The sequence below is a fragment of the Cupressus sempervirens genome, chromosome 5 (assembly GCF_028749045.1).
Source record: "Cupressus sempervirens isolate cs-2001-9-10 chromosome 5, ASM2874904v1, whole genome shotgun sequence".
NCBI classification, from domain to species: Eukaryota; Viridiplantae; Streptophyta; class Pinopsida; order Cupressales; family Cupressaceae; genus Cupressus; species Cupressus sempervirens.
Window position 1 is genome coordinate 276826495 of NC_143122.1, and position 15808 is coordinate 276842302.

At 35.6% G+C, this 15808-nt stretch overlaps 1 protein-coding gene across 9 annotated transcripts in view; it reads right to left on the minus strand.

Annotated features, from left to right (window-relative positions):
- Nucleotides 1–15808, minus strand: part of LOC149555652 (phosphopantothenate--cysteine ligase 2-like) — a 76901-nt gene that overhangs the window by 33381 nt on the left and 27712 nt on the right. For 6 of the 9 annotated variants that reach the window (XM_089829780.1, XM_089829776.1, XM_089829782.1 and 3 more), the window contains 4 exons: nucleotides 11381–11536; nucleotides 11081–11204; nucleotides 10933–10977; nucleotides 10718–10803 (listed from right to left, as the gene is read on the minus strand). In XM_089829780.1, coding sequence (XP_089685906.1) covers nucleotides 10718–10803; nucleotides 10933–10977; nucleotides 11081–11204; nucleotides 11381–11528 — 403 coding nt within the window. In that variant the 5' untranslated portion in view covers nucleotides 11529–11536. The remainder of the gene's footprint in view (nucleotides 1–10717; nucleotides 10804–10932; nucleotides 10978–11080; nucleotides 11205–11380; nucleotides 11537–15808) is intronic. The other 3 variants (XM_089829783.1, XM_089829779.1, XM_089829784.1) reach the window with 1 other exon arrangement.

Sequence of the window (15808 nt, forward strand, 5' to 3'; positions counted from 1 at the left end):
TACATATTATAAACAAAACCAACGATTACAAATTTCAAAATTTGAAGCATTACATTCTAATTTAAATTCAGGTTCTAATATCAAAAAGATCAATCCAGAAACTCATGATGGATAAGTTCCTAAGAATATTTAAAAAGATCAAATTAGAATCACTAGACATTTAGGCATCTCCAAACACAAATCATGCATGCACCCGCAGAAGATTCCTCACAGAATCTGATTCCAGTATGTTTCACAGCTGGAATTACCCGAAAAACCCTACGAATCAGCAACATAGGGATATATTGAACCCTAACTTCAGTGATTATAAATCCGAGTATTTTAGTTTTGTAACTGCTGTTCTAGGCACATAGTTTTGTTCTAAGTTTAAGCACTTCTATTAGATTTTTCAATGTTCTGATTTTAGACTATTCTTACGCATTGCTGCTTATTCTGGGCAGACAACAGTCATTTATTTGCAGTTTTATGCTTTTACTGGGCACATCACACACTTATATTTTAGTTTCTTCTTTATAGAGGGCAGACAGTAGACATGTTTTTAGTTTTCTTCAAGATAAAGACATAAAAATAAGACATCAGTTTTTATTTTTTGACCTCCAAGTTGGAACCTATTTATGACCTTGTGTGTTCATTACTTTGTCTAAAAACTGTGGGCATCAAAACTCGGAATGATAAACTATTCAGGTAGCAAGTGCTTATTTTTCACTTCAGTTTTATTTACTAGTTTTGTACTTTACGAAGTTTATCTATCCGGGTTATAGCACTGCATTGCAGGTTTGATTGAAGTACAACCATTCGATTTAGTGAAGATCTGTAGGAATGCAGTACATCAAGCAGCTGTTAACAAATTCTAGCTAATATGGGAATTTGTACGTTTTAACCCTACAAAGTGGGGGCCAATTGTCGCATCATTTGTTTATCAGCTTATATAACTTTGGTTCTTTTGGCTACATCATTTCAAACTTGACTGTTCACTTATCCAACAGGCAGTCATTTTAGATCTAAACTAAATAGGATAGTGATAAAATCTGATGTATCTAATACCCAACTCTGTTGTAACCAACCTAAGGTCATCAAAGATCTATCAATCATTCTGCAATGTTTCAGAAATCTTCCTTATTGTTTGTCCACAAAACCTTTCTGTATGTCCGTACATTAGAAGGGTTCCAATTTTGGTTGCAGAACAGCAGAACTGTTAAGGAATTACTTGAAACAAAGTTTCAAAATATTGTTCTGATTAAATCCCTTTCACTCTTCCACCTCTTTTTCATTGGTCTTTTTTTTAATGCATTAGTAGTCTTCCCAGTCAAAACATTCCTGTCTTTCCATTATGCCAGACTCTTTTCACTTTTTTCTCTTATTTATTGGATTGAATTCTTTGGCTCATAGGCACTAATAATGATGTTTCCAATATCTTCTGGGTAGTTACTAACTTCACACATAAAACAGCTCTCCCCATTCCTTAACATGTTACAGATGAATAATTTCGTAACTATTTTACCAAAAAAAAAAAATTTTACAATTTGATTGGCAAGAAATCAACCATTTTAATAATAGTTATCATGAGGCTTCCTTCATTTGGTTCATGGTTTCTTGCTATCGACACATATTGTCTCTAAACAGTAAATAGTAAATTACAACCTGAAAGAGCAAACAGCAAGGATCATATGAAACTTGCAAGATAGATGGTCAAAATTTTATGAAGAAACCTAAATGCAACCACAGAATATTGAACAGTAAAGTTGCTGAAACTATTAACTGAAAGGATCTCTGCAAATGTACTAAGCATTGCCGTTTATTTCTGTGTTCCAAATGCAGATTTGAAGGTTATATAAATATTCATAGAAGAGACATGTCTCTATGGTAATAAATTAATCAATCATTTAATTGACAATATTAATATTAATATTAATATATAACATATTTATATATGTAAGATATATATTATACATATAATAATATATAATAAATATATAAGTAGACATAAGAGGGTTTGTCTAATTGATGATTAACCAATAACCATAGAAGGATTGTCTCTATGTCAATTCAATCCGATTGAAGCTACAATATTAACACTCCCTCTTACTAGGGAGGATTGTTATAGAACACGTTACACTCTCAAGCATATAGAGAGATATCATCTCAATATGATATTCTTAAAATGGCGTATTTAAGGATATCAACATATATCCATCAACTTAGATGTTATCTTTCAATATCATCCAAAGTATGATTCAACAAGAAATATCAATCATATGATATTCATCATACTTACATTATTTTGGTATGTGCACCGGCATCAATTCTGTGATGCCTACCAACAGAATATGATATACCTTCGAAAGATATGGGTTATTTGATCTCCAGCACTTCGGGACAACAACTGAATGTAATCTATTAGATAACAAGTAAGCAAAATGTCATGATATCCATCATGACAAGTATCATGATCTCCGGCACTCTGGGACAGCAACTTAATGTAGGCTATCATGATATCTGGCACTCTGGGACAACAACTTAATGTAGTCAATTATGGTAATAGGCCAAGCCATTGTTAAGATCGTCACCTTCCAATAGCGACCTCTCAAATACATCAATGAAAGATCGTCACCTTTCATGACATAATCTACATATGCAAAATAGTAACTCTCATGATATTCACCATGAACCAAGTCAGAGGGTAGATCCACCATAGCTGCTCCTAAAGGGTGGAACAAGGCTTTCACCTCAAGCTTCTATTTCATGAATAATGTATTACAAGGAACTACTCCTTGAACTTCTCCCTCTCAATCTGTTGAGACTTTTCGATCAAGGTTGCTTCTAACAGAATGTCAGATTCCCTCTGAAACTGATATCAACCTTCTAACCTCCTTGCACAAGGTTGTCTCTAATGAAGTATCAAACTCCCTCTGAATCTCATATCATCCTTCTAATCTCCTAGCAGTAAGTGTTGTCATGCTTCCCTAATCAATAAGTATTTTGATCACTGGAGAATCCATCTTGACATGGTCTACTCCCTCTTCTTTTCTTGCAAGAACATTCCCAAAGAAAAGGAAAAGATCGAGGGAAATGGCTCTTATAGCCCATATAGAAATAAGAGAGACTATAGTGAGTACTTAAATGAAATATTTAAGGGTAATAAATGCTTATCTATACAAGTTACTCCAATGAAGGTCCATATGCATCAAATAAAATAATAGTTCAATTTGGAACTCTAATGATGTCCCTTCTCTGACATGTTTCCTTTAAAAATGGTTCAAAGGGGGAATGGAACATTGCTTATTATTATCCCCCCCACAATGTGAAATTCCCATTCATTCCATTTTATAGGGTTTTCAATCACTAACAAGTCCAATAAGTGATAATTATCCATGAATAATATCAACGTCTAACTCTATTAGTCATCAACCTCTATGTCTAAAGTGACCATCAGGTGCCTCAAATGCCCAATCAGTCCAAAGTATATGTAGATATAAATTATTTTCTCTCAGCAATACATAACGCATCCAATTAGCCTATTCCAAATTCCATTGTCTTGTTGCACATTCTACCATCTACTTCCTTCCATTTGGAATATGACGATGACTTCTTAGTTATGTTTGAAACGGTTATCGACTCGGACTTTTTCATCCAAGTGGATATAGAAACTAGTAGGAAGTCTTCATAGTTTACAAAGGTTCTTTAAGTAGTTTGAATTTCCTCTTTCCAAGCTGAAGCCTTCTAAAAGGTCATTTCTCACTCTTCTCCTTCTTTTATTTTTTATTTTTTAAAGGAAAGCATATATTATATCTTGTCAAAGAGGACAACTCCTCTTAAGTAACATTTCTCCTGCTTCCAACTTTATTGTGCAATGATCAACATATACCAACTTGTACTATTTGTTACATTAGATATGAGTTCATTATAATTCACTTTGATGCCATGCTTGTCAATCATTTGAGAATTAATTTATTTTCCTTCTCTTTTCCTCATAGTGAGTAACATATATTATAAATTTATTACTCCATTTCCTTGTATGTTCTCATCAAAATTAATACTTCACATCCCTTGAGTGATTGAATTGAATGCCTTGCTGCGGAAATTATCTCCTACTTATCAATTGATGAGCTTAAGGGGCTTTCTAATGAATGGTTCATAAGGCACAACACTTGGTGAAGGTTTTGCAAATGGGGTTGCAAGTAGAGTGGGTTTAACCATGGAGGAAACTCCGTAGTTAAGTGTTCTCAAGCAGGAGAACTACTAAAATGGTTGACCTCCTGAGAAGTCTCGGTGCTTCACCTCTATGAGCATCACCTAGATCTAGTGAGTGCTAAGTGTTCCATTTATTATCATGAGAGATGGATTCATGTTGAATCACTACTCATGAAATATGGGTCAATGAGTTTGACTCAAAAACTAAACACTTAAATCCTGATAGCAATATATCAATTTGAGTTGCTGTGGAAATTATCTCCTACTTATCAATTGATGAGCTTAAGGGGCTTTCAAATGAATGGTTCATAAGGCACAACACTTGGTGAAGGTTTTGCAAATGGGGTTGCTAGTAGAGTGGGTTTAACCATGGAGGAAACACCATAGTTAAGCGCGCTCAAGCTGGAGTAGTACTAGGATGGGTGACCTCCCGAGAAGTCTTGGTGCTTCACCTCTGTGAGCATCACCTAGATCTAATGAGTGCTAAGTGTTCCATTTATTATCATGAGAGATGGATTCATGGTGAATGACTACTCATGAACTATGGAGCAATGAGTTTGACTCAAAAACTACACAGTTAAATCCTAATAGCAATATCACAATTTGACTTGCTATGGAAATTATCTCCTACTTATCAATTTGAGCTTAAGGGGCTTTCTAATGAATGTTTCATAAGGCACAACACTTGGTGAAGGTTTTGCAAATGGGGTTGCAAGCAGAGTGGGTTTAACCATGAAGGAAACTCTGTAGTTAAGCACACTCAAGCTGAAGTAGTACTAGGGATGGGTGACCTCCCGAGAAGTCTCGGTGCTTCATCTCTGTGAGCATCACTTAGATCCAATGATTGTTAAGTGTTCCATTCACTATCATGAGAGATGGATTCATGTTGAATCACTACTCATGAAATATGGGTCAATGAGTTTGACTCAAAAACTACACAGTTAAATCTTGATAGCAATATCACAATTTGACTTGCTATGGAAATTTTCTCCTACTTATCAATTGATGAGCTTAAGGGGCTTTCTAATGAATGGTTCATAAGGCACAACACTTGGTGAACGTTTTGCAAATGGGGTTGCAAGCAGAGTGGGTTTTAACCATGGAGGAAACTCCGTAGTTAAGCACTCTCAAGCTGGAGTAGTACTGAGATGGGTGACCTCCCGAGAAGTCTCGATGCTTCACCTCTATGAGCATCACCTACATCCAATGAGTGCCAAGTGTTCCATTTATTATCATGAGAGATGGATTCATGTTGAATCAGTACTCATAAAATATGGGTCAATCAGTTTGACTCAAAAATTCCACAGTTAAATCGTGATAGCAATATCACAGTCTTCATATTAGTAGGAATGGAAATGAAAAATTACATTATGAAGGGATAGGTCTTATAACCTTTCATTACTAATGCATTTCTCCAATAGAACAATGATTATTGATTTAATAATATCCTTTTTATGATGCTTACTTGCATCTATAGTGTATATGTAGCCGATCTTGATATTATTGATGAGTTTCTACACAACAGTTACCCATCTATGATAGATGTCCAACACTTTATCTATCTGAGGTATAAACCGCATCATTATAGTTCTTTTCTTAGCCCCTCTCAATCTTCAATGTAGTTGTAGGTTGCCATCCATGCGCATTGCTTCATTGAAGTCCCCTTCCATATCTTGGCCCTCTAAAGATTCTATATAGCTCTGTATCATCAAGAATTTGTACATTTGGATGAAAAACCTCAACATTTAACAATTTATCCTCCATTTCAAGGTTTTTTATTTTTGCACAAGCACCAAAAAGTGCCAAAGGAGAGTACTTTCCACAAGGGACAAAGAATAGAGACTTCTCCATGCAGTCATTATGCATCCACCTCTTTTCATTTCAACACATTTTCTAGCAACCCATGTGCAAGTTAATGTAGAGAGGGAAATCTCTAGCTTTGAGAGTTAGGATGAAATTCCGAACCTGGTCGAACAGATTCATATAAGGAAAAGTCAATGGTGTATGGGACATAGCTTCCACCCAGCTGTGACAATATTGCATGAATGAGAGCACTCACAGCCTATAGGTCATATTCTCAACTAGTCCGAGGTCATTGAGTTAATACACAGAGTCCAGAAGTTGTGCAGTTCAAATGACAGCATTGTGAGTTTGGGCACAAATGTATCTAATACCATTAACAAGTTGAGTAGCAGTTACAGTGATATCAATTACTGAAGGAACCAACTCCAGCGAGGTTACGATCTCCCATTCAAAATGCAGGTTGTGTGAAGGTGGTTGGAATAAGAGCTAATAGGTATCAGGAACAAGACCAACTGTGCTGAAGTATACAGTAGGTCGATACATTCAAAGTATTTTTGCACGAGTTGATGATTGAACGTCAAAACCACCGCTGGAAGAATAGCATACTGGCCAGACTTGACTACTTGCCCCATTGAGCTCACACCTACTGGTGTCATTCTTAGTTGCCTTGAACTATTCTCTGAGCTTTCCTTGTTCAATAATATCTCTGTATATCAGCATTGAGTCAATGCCAAAATCTTGTTTAAACTAATTGAGTCTTGGTGTTTGAGATTAAGGAAGTCTTGAGCATTTTATTTAATAAATGCATAATGTTTGATTCATTTGGAAACCCATCTTTTCATGTTTGAGTTATCAATGGTTTTTCTAGTCCCTAGCGACATCAATCTAATCCCTAGATTAGAACGTCAAATCCCAAGGTCATGAAAATGATACACGAGAGGTCTGAGTTTTTCTAAGTTTCCACATGGCTTGGTGGATCATTATTTTAATGACATTCATACTCTATCAATGAATCCAACAAAGCTCAATCTGGTATCAAGTAGCCTTGACCCGACCAATCTGATTTGGACTTGAGCAGGAGGATTGATTTTCTCATCACCGCCGAACACACATTCAAGAACTACTCTTACATTGCATTGAGTCTGTGTCCATCTGGGTCAGAAAGAAGACATCAAAACCTCAAACCCCAAGTACTTCGTCATTGGAACTCGCTCAGCCTGTATCCAATGGGACGTACAGTCTCAATCTGAAAACAAACAATGTCTATCTGTCCCATTGTGCGGCATTCCTTTGCAAGCCTCATCTGATCTTTGTGACAAACAAGAACAGGCAACCCATAAGTTCTGGCATTTAAGTAGTCTATACATTGATGTAGTGTTTGGGCATACTTAAATTGTTCGAGGTGAGCAATAAATATTAGACAGCCCGAGTGAATCGACAGCGAGATCAAGTTGGAATGATTTCTTGGAAGTAGATCATGTCTTATCACTTCATTTTGAGTGGAATCTTTCCCTCTTTATATACTCCATTGTATTGGTTTCCACTCTTTCATTCAGTTCCTTCCTGCAATAGAAACAACATGTCTTGGTTTTTGTTTCTTTGTTTGTTTGTGAGGATGACAAACAAGCCACAAAAGATTACACAGCATGGTCTTCTCTGATTACGTATTGGAGTTTCCTTGCAGATTTGTGAAATGAATCTTTCTTCCATGCCTTTAATCATCTTTTTCTTTTTTGGCATTTGCAGCATGGCTCTGATACCATGTTAAGTGAAAGGATCTCTGCAAATGTACCAAGCACTCTCATTTATTTCTGTGTTCCAAATTAAGATTTGAAGGTTATATAAATATTCATATAAGAGACATGTCTCTATGGTAATAAATTAATCAATCATTAATTTGACAATATATATATATATAAGTAGACATAAGAGGGTTTGTCTAATTGATGATTGACCAATAACTAGTGGAACAGGGGGGACAAGTTTTTGGGACGGGGGGACAGAGGAGCCTTAATTTGGGGACAGTTGGGGGACGACAGGGGAACGGCGGTGGGGGACTGGGAGGTGATTGTGTATACTATACATGTGTTAAAATGCTAGTTTTGAAAAGATGTATTGCAATATAAGATATAAAGATGTAAAAGAGTAAATACTTGAAAATTGCATTGAATTGGAACATCGAACATTGAACATAAATAGTCAAATCAGCAAATAGTCAACACCGAGACGTCCCCCATCCTCAATGGAGGTGCCGGAATCTAGGGGCCCCAAGTCCCCAGTGCATCCAAGTCTCCGTGATGTGGGGTAAAAAGAGGGGGGACGCGTCCCCGTGTTACTATGCCAATAACCATAGAAACAAAGATGAGCTAGAAATTTTAAGAAGGCTAATAATGATGACAGGTTAACAAATATAACAGAATGATCTAAAAGAAGGCACAATAATGACTACCCAAATGGTTTGACATAGGATGGAGGTGAATTTAAACAAATGATTTGGGTTTAAAGGTAAAATAATAAATGTATATATATGGTACCAACCAATCAAAGAGAAGAAATGTCAATGTTGGAACGGGAATATGTTGTTTTAAAATGCAGATAAACTAAGCAATAGTTTGGCTAATGTACAGAGATCAGAACAAAGTTCGAGGAATCTGGACTATAATTTTTGGTCCAACTTTGCTTTATACTGCTCTTAGCATGGGTATGTTGTCTGCATTTCTCCCTTACAAAAAGAAGAAATTAAATATTTAACAAAAGTTTTGATATAGGCTAATAATTCAATTGTCGTTTGCATTATGTCCACTAGAAGAACAATGAATCATAGCCACACACTTAATTTTTTCATTTCTAATTAATTGTTTGGTGATAATTTGGAATACGACATGGACAACACTATATCTCCTAGAAGCCAACACTGCAGAATGGAATCAGGGAATGCTAAGCATTGTATGGCTCTAACAACCACCACCCTTTCCTTTTTCATAGTTTTGTGTCACTTCTTTTTTGACTGGGCATAGAGGAAAGACAGGACAATACAAATATACAAAAGAAACAGAACACATCTAGCTATCACCATTTTTCAAATCATGATGTGAGAATAGCTTCTCTCGTGCTAGTTGAAACTTGTACATATGCCAAAGGGATATATGATAACCAATTGCCTTGATCATGAACTAAAAATATTAAACATACTGATTATGCATTGGAACTAACCCCATATTATATTTAACTTCGGCTTTACAAAAGTGATAGTTTCAGTCTTCATGTATGTGGTGTGTCCCACTCCTGTGGGAAGCCTGAGCCTGGCTTAAAGAAATTCAAGGATTTGCCTTTGATGAAAATAGATGATATGTGCTTCAAAATGGTCTTTCCTTTTGTATAATCTAACTGAGATTCAGACGTGTATATATTTATCTGATGACAGCACTAGCATAGACACATAATATATCTTTCATAGATACTGTATTGCTACAGAAGCTTTTTTTGACGTAGCTTGATGTAATGAGACTCTTAAATATTTATTAGAAATTCTATGTGATGTGCATACCAAATGCTCATGCACACACTATTGCACACGTCAAAACTTCAAGATTGTGGAATAGAGAGCAGGGTGTATAACCCCACATGCATAAACTTTATTCTCGACTTTCAATTCCTAAGGTGGCACCTGAGATGAACTACCTCGGTAACTGTATATGACAAGGTCTAAACTTGGAATAGCTTACTATTGAGGATGCTATCATGAATTTGCAGAAGAAAACAATACTAACAGAAAATAAATTATTAATGAATTAACAACATATTTAAACCATAAATCCCCCAATCATTATGATTATTAATAAAGAATTAAGCCTATGATGCATTAGTATTGATAAAATACTAATCAAGTACATATATAAAAAGTCCCCCAATCATCTGTTGTTGTAGTACATTGTAAAGCCCCCACAAAATCACTGTCCCCATGTATATAGAAAGTATAAATTACAACATATGCCAATATCTCCACAGTCCCACACTAAATGGAATAGATGCAATTTACCATTAACAAGGAACGGCTTCTAATGATGATAATAAATTAAAAAACAAAGAGTACCTATATAGGAGCCTAAGGTAGCATATATCAGGAGACAAATTACAAAAAACTGGATTTTAAAGAATTTATCGAGATGATAGGATATAATGATTATCACTGAATAAAAAACAGGAATGCCAAATGATCCAAATGATCCTTGACATAACCCTGAAGAAATCTGCATTACATCCTTAAGACTATTACTTCCACAAAGTGACAGCTGATCCAGTTGACAAGATGGTTTGATTTGGCTTAGTTTTGCCACTTCTCATGTCTTTCTAAGTTGCATGGTGTGTGTTCATAATTAATTTGGAATCAATTCTATCTTAGCATTCATCAAAACTACACAATGGTGTCTGATCACATAGTATTCTCACTCCAAAGTATATTGCTCATTAGAAATTCTCTTGCAAACACTCCAATTAATAAAATGAAGCAAAACAAAAGAATATAATATAAATTTTCATCCCACTGTATACAACATATGAACATTTTGAGTGAAAGTGAATTATGACAACATACAACTTTATTTCTTTAACAAATCCAATTATCCATCGAATTGGTTTTTAATTTATACCCTATCTCTTGTATTCTTTACAAAAACGTTATAAATAAGGATGAATGAAAAGGAATCATTGAGAAGATATAAACCTTGAATTCCATGTTCATTTGAAGGTTCAAAGCACTCAAGAAGAGGATTTTCAGGAAGAAATCTACAAAAAGGTTCGGCACTTCCCCTATTGATAAAATTCACATAACAGGTAAATAACAGTTAAGCCAAATATACAGTGTACACCGTAACTGAGAATTTATTATTTTCAACTATAATATGAGCTCATGTGTTAAAAAAAAGTACACTGCCTCACCGCCTGTGGAGAAATATGACATTATATCCAGCTTTTATAAAATACCTGAAGAATAAATCAAAGATCCAAAAAGCTGCAGATGAGTGCAACATAACTAAAGAACATAACTGACTTTGTATGCAAAAGGAATGAGATAGACTCTGCATACTCTGTCGAGGCAGCTCCCCGGTGTCCTGAGCTGAAATTATCAATATATCTAACACAGCGCCGCTCAAGAGGGATGGTGGTGCCTCCAGAGGTCACACATACAATCTTGACTTGATTCTGAGTTTCTACAAATTTCAATTCCCAAACCAGAACACACTATCAACCACTTGAGAAGCATAAACTTGGCTAGTGACAATGAACTCATCCATCCATTTGTAATAAAACTTCAATTTTTAAAGCCATGTCTTTTTAAATTAGTTTAGCTTAACACAAATGTCATCTAATGAAAGGTGGCACTTACCTGAGTGGGCACAATGTTGTTCAACAAATTGTTCCACCTTTCTAGTGATAATATCACGATCTTGAAGAGGTGGAGCTGATTTGAAGAAGGCAACAGTAGTTTCATCTAGAACATTTTCAGCATTGTGAATTTGCTTGTCCTCGGCCATAAACCTACCTAGAATGGTGATACATTATTAGAATAGTCTTTCGTGATTCATTTTGTTTCAATAGAAAAAGCAGTATATATGTCTCCTGGCTGAAGCTAGGACTGAATTGAACAGGTACATCCTAATTATACTGATAAATATCAAAAAAGACATTCTATTTTCCAGATGTTTGAATTCAGATTATTTTTCTGATGACTGTTACATGTAGATACAAATGTTCATTTATTGTTTGATTCATACCACATTGTTTCATTCATGTCTGCCTTGTATATTGAAATAGAATACCATTATGTAAAGGCTCTGATCAGGCAATTTGATTGTCCTCGAAAAAACAGTAAAGAATATAGAGAACAACAAAGAAACAATTCAATTGGCCTAAAAAACAAGACAGCAAATTACAAAAGAAGCCAAAAATTATGAACATTGCTTGCAATTAGTTGATTGTGCAGTTCAATTGAAGGAAACAACCTAAAATTATCTGAACCAACAAATGAATATCTTTTAAAAGATGGTAAACATTTATGAGACATATCAAATCGACTACATTATAAGTAATTTATTCATCTTACATTTGCTTTTGAAATTTGTTTTGCATTTTTCTAGTTTTCCAACTCATAGGGAGGGAATTGTGAATTTATTCATTTTCCTCTTATAACAGTCACCTGGCATTCTAAGATAGAAATTTTCATACACCATGTAAAATGTCCTCAATCGTAGAGCTAGCTGATGTCATTGAAAAAATATTTTCTCGTAAACTCCTAGATTTCTAAATAAAATTCTGCTCAAAATAATTCCAGAAAAAACCCATTGCAAACTTGAGGTTTCCTAGCTAGTTTCCATGAACCCAAGCCAGCAGTCCAAAAACTCTTACAACTTACAAACCCTTATCTACAGGCTTTGAATCTTCACAAAAATATGGCAGGTGAATTATGTTCATGAAGGAACAAGTAGGCCTACATGGAGGATTGTGCTTCTTCAAATTTTAATCGCTGATATAAGGGAGGTAAAACAAATTCATTTCACACCAAATTGAAAACAATTTCCTCTCAGCTAATAGTAGTGAATTGCATCCTTAAAAGGCAACGATTTTCTTCATGTTTTGAGATTGCACAATCCTCATAAGGGCGGCAAATTGTTTCATAAGGAGCAGCAGATCAATCTAAAAAAGATATAAACTCTCTTAAGGAACAATAGTCTGGGCAAATCAAGGCATATTTATTCTCAAAATCTGAGATAGGGAGGGGTAAGAAAAGGCAAAAACCAAACATTTTATAGTTTTAAAAAAAAAATTATTGACCCAGATTTTGATTTATTTTCATTCATAATGCCGAAACCAGAATTACATGTGATTGAGTTTCTGATTTTTCATGATAGGATGCTCAACGTTTTAAGAGAAAGAAAATCAGAATTGTATTGAGTGAGCTTTAGTTCATGAGGATCTAATCTAAATTGATGGAAATAAGATGAAATTTGATTTGAACTCTTGTCCTTATCCAATAAAGCAATGTTTGCAAGAGGGCTGGATTAATCAATTCGATCACTATTCCAGATTATAGATTCCATTTCAAATCTAAGGTTGCTTTTGAAAATAATTAGAATATCCTAAGAAGAAAACTACAAGGTTAAATGAGATAAGAATCATTGTGGCATTCAAATGAAGCATGTCAGAAGTTTAATAAAGTCTTAAATTGCTAATTTGAGTTCAAATCTAAAATGCTCAATGTGCCAATCAAATAAAATTAAGGACTAATTGAAAAACTGCAATGCCAAGGGCAAGCATGTCAGGAGCTAAGGCTGGGTCCTCAAAGAAAGAGAGGCAAGCGCAAGTGCAGAAGGATACCAAAGATATGATCCCAAAATCTAGTTTCACCATGAAGAAAAGAAGATTGAGGATACCAAACTTGGGCCAATCAGCATGATTCAAGTAAAGGAGAGAATGTCTAGAGGTGCTACTTCTAGGATGGCTAAGATAATGATGAAAAATGGAAAAGTTCAAGCAACTGCTTTCCCTCCTACCATGCAGTGCACTGAGCTTGTCCTTGAGCATGCAAAGCATTACAACCCTCAAAAGAAGACAATTAAATATGGGAAAGACAAGAAGATTATGATTGTGCTATCAAAGAAGGCTATCGGGGATGCCTTCAACATACTAAGAGGGAGCCTATATCACAACAGAGTAAGCTTTAAAATACTATAATGATCAGGTAGATGCAAGTGACCAGAGGATAAATGAGGAGTGGATAGCTGAAATATGGAACCACTATTCCAAGATTTTGAAGTTGAGCAAGCTGACCATATGAGATTTCAGGGAAGTTATTGGTGATCTCATTGTGATGCTAAAAATGGTGATGAGAGAACCTAAAGGTAGAAATTGTTAGCCTTGGATATTCTACTTTATAGACAAGATGTCTTTAGGAGAGGTGATGATTTAGTGGGCAAAGATTATCAATGAGAACCTTGACCTCCAACTAAGAATAATGAAGAACACCAAGACATTCTACATGACATCCTACCTTGTCTACATGCAGGAAGGTGTAGAATTACTCACGGGGAATACTTAGTACATGAATGCTACCCATAGCTACATCTCCACAATCACAACAACCTCAAGATTTACAATGATGTATTAACCATAAAGATTGTGAGATACTTGCAAGAGGCTCTGCATGTGAAACTTTGTACTTTAGTGCGATTTTTTATCTTTAAAATTGTTTTGTAAAAGGGTTTTATCGTTTTTCCTCAAAAACAAAGTTTTGTATTTTAATTTGTGTCTCGAATTTTGTGTCTTGAGCTTTGATCAATTTTTCTCCTTAAAAATTCTGATTGGTTTATTCGATTTTATCCTCAAAAATCATTTCTTGAAGTCATGATTGGTGTTGTTGGTCTTGGGATTTTTTTTTTTTCCAAAAAAAGTAATTGGAGGGTTTCATCGATTTTTTCATAGAAACTGTCGTTTCTTGCAGTTGATCGCACATAGAGTTGCTAGGGTAACACTATTTACAAAGGTTTTCTGATTTTCCCTTGAAATCGTGGTTTTGGTTTCATATATGTCTCTGACTACATGGAGTGATAACCCTGTTTCCCAACATCATGTTGGAAGGTTTTCGGTTATCTTGGTCATTTCCAAATAATTTGCAAATTTAGGGAGGGTCCTAACAGCAAGCTCATGTTGCAAAGTGTTCTAATGAGAAGGCGGAAAATTTGCTTGTCCTCAAGAAAAAATATGTTTTCTTCTCTGACACCATTTGGTGTTCCTGTTGTTGTTAGCTTTCTTGTTGTAATCTTTTAGTCCCATAGACCTTTTGGTGGTCTTTCGTTGGACATTAATATTATTATCTTATCTTATCTTATCTCATCTTGTGTGAGCTAAGTGACCAAGTTGCATGATGGAGGCCTTGCTTCTAGTTTGCTTTCGTGTCAACCTGTGGGTCTCTCTAAATTCCCATACATTAGGTCGTTTTTTTGTGGTTACTTTTGTTTGAGCACGTTTATTCTACCTAGAGGTTGTTGTTGCTCGTTCGTTTTTTGTTTCCCCATTTGTGTTCATTCTTTCTACCCGACGTTTGATAGTGTTGTTTTCCACGAGTTTGTGCTCGAGGGGCTTTTGCTTGTTCTTGGTGTCTCGGGTTTGGTTGCCCCACGGCTGTTTGTTGCTCCCAATTGCTTGTGCTCCATCTACGGGTTATTCGTTCTGCTCTTTTTGTATGTGGATTGTGGTTTCTTTCTATGATGTATTTTTCTCATTGTATTGGGTGGCATATTTGCAATTTGCTTTCATGTTTTGCAATTGGTTTGAAGGAGATTGTGTGTTTTGCACTTTCTTGGCTTGCTTTCTATGGGTACCCGTGCTCTTTCCGTTTGTGGGTTGTCAACCTATTGCTGCTAGTGTTGGGCCCTCTTGGTCTCTGCACTTTTTCGTGCCCTTCTTTGCCTGTGTCTTTGGCATATTTTGTATCTATTGGTCTTCAATCCCTATGCGTATTGCTGTGCTCTAGTGCTCAGCTCTAGTTGGTTTGTCTATTTGTTTGTTCTCTAGCAACGGTTCCCCTTACATGGTGTTGCATCCGCAAACTCTGTGTTCTCTTGTTCTCTTTTCTTGTCCGAACCTATTGGCTATTGTTTTAATGGAGACTATGGTCTCTTCTTCTCAACCACCACCCATCACCTATTAACAGTTGGTTGATAGGGTGGCTAGATTTAAGATTGACAATCTCTCCCTACATGAACAGGTTAATTCTCTCTTTGATGATTGTTGAACTTAAGCAACAACTGGTTAATTA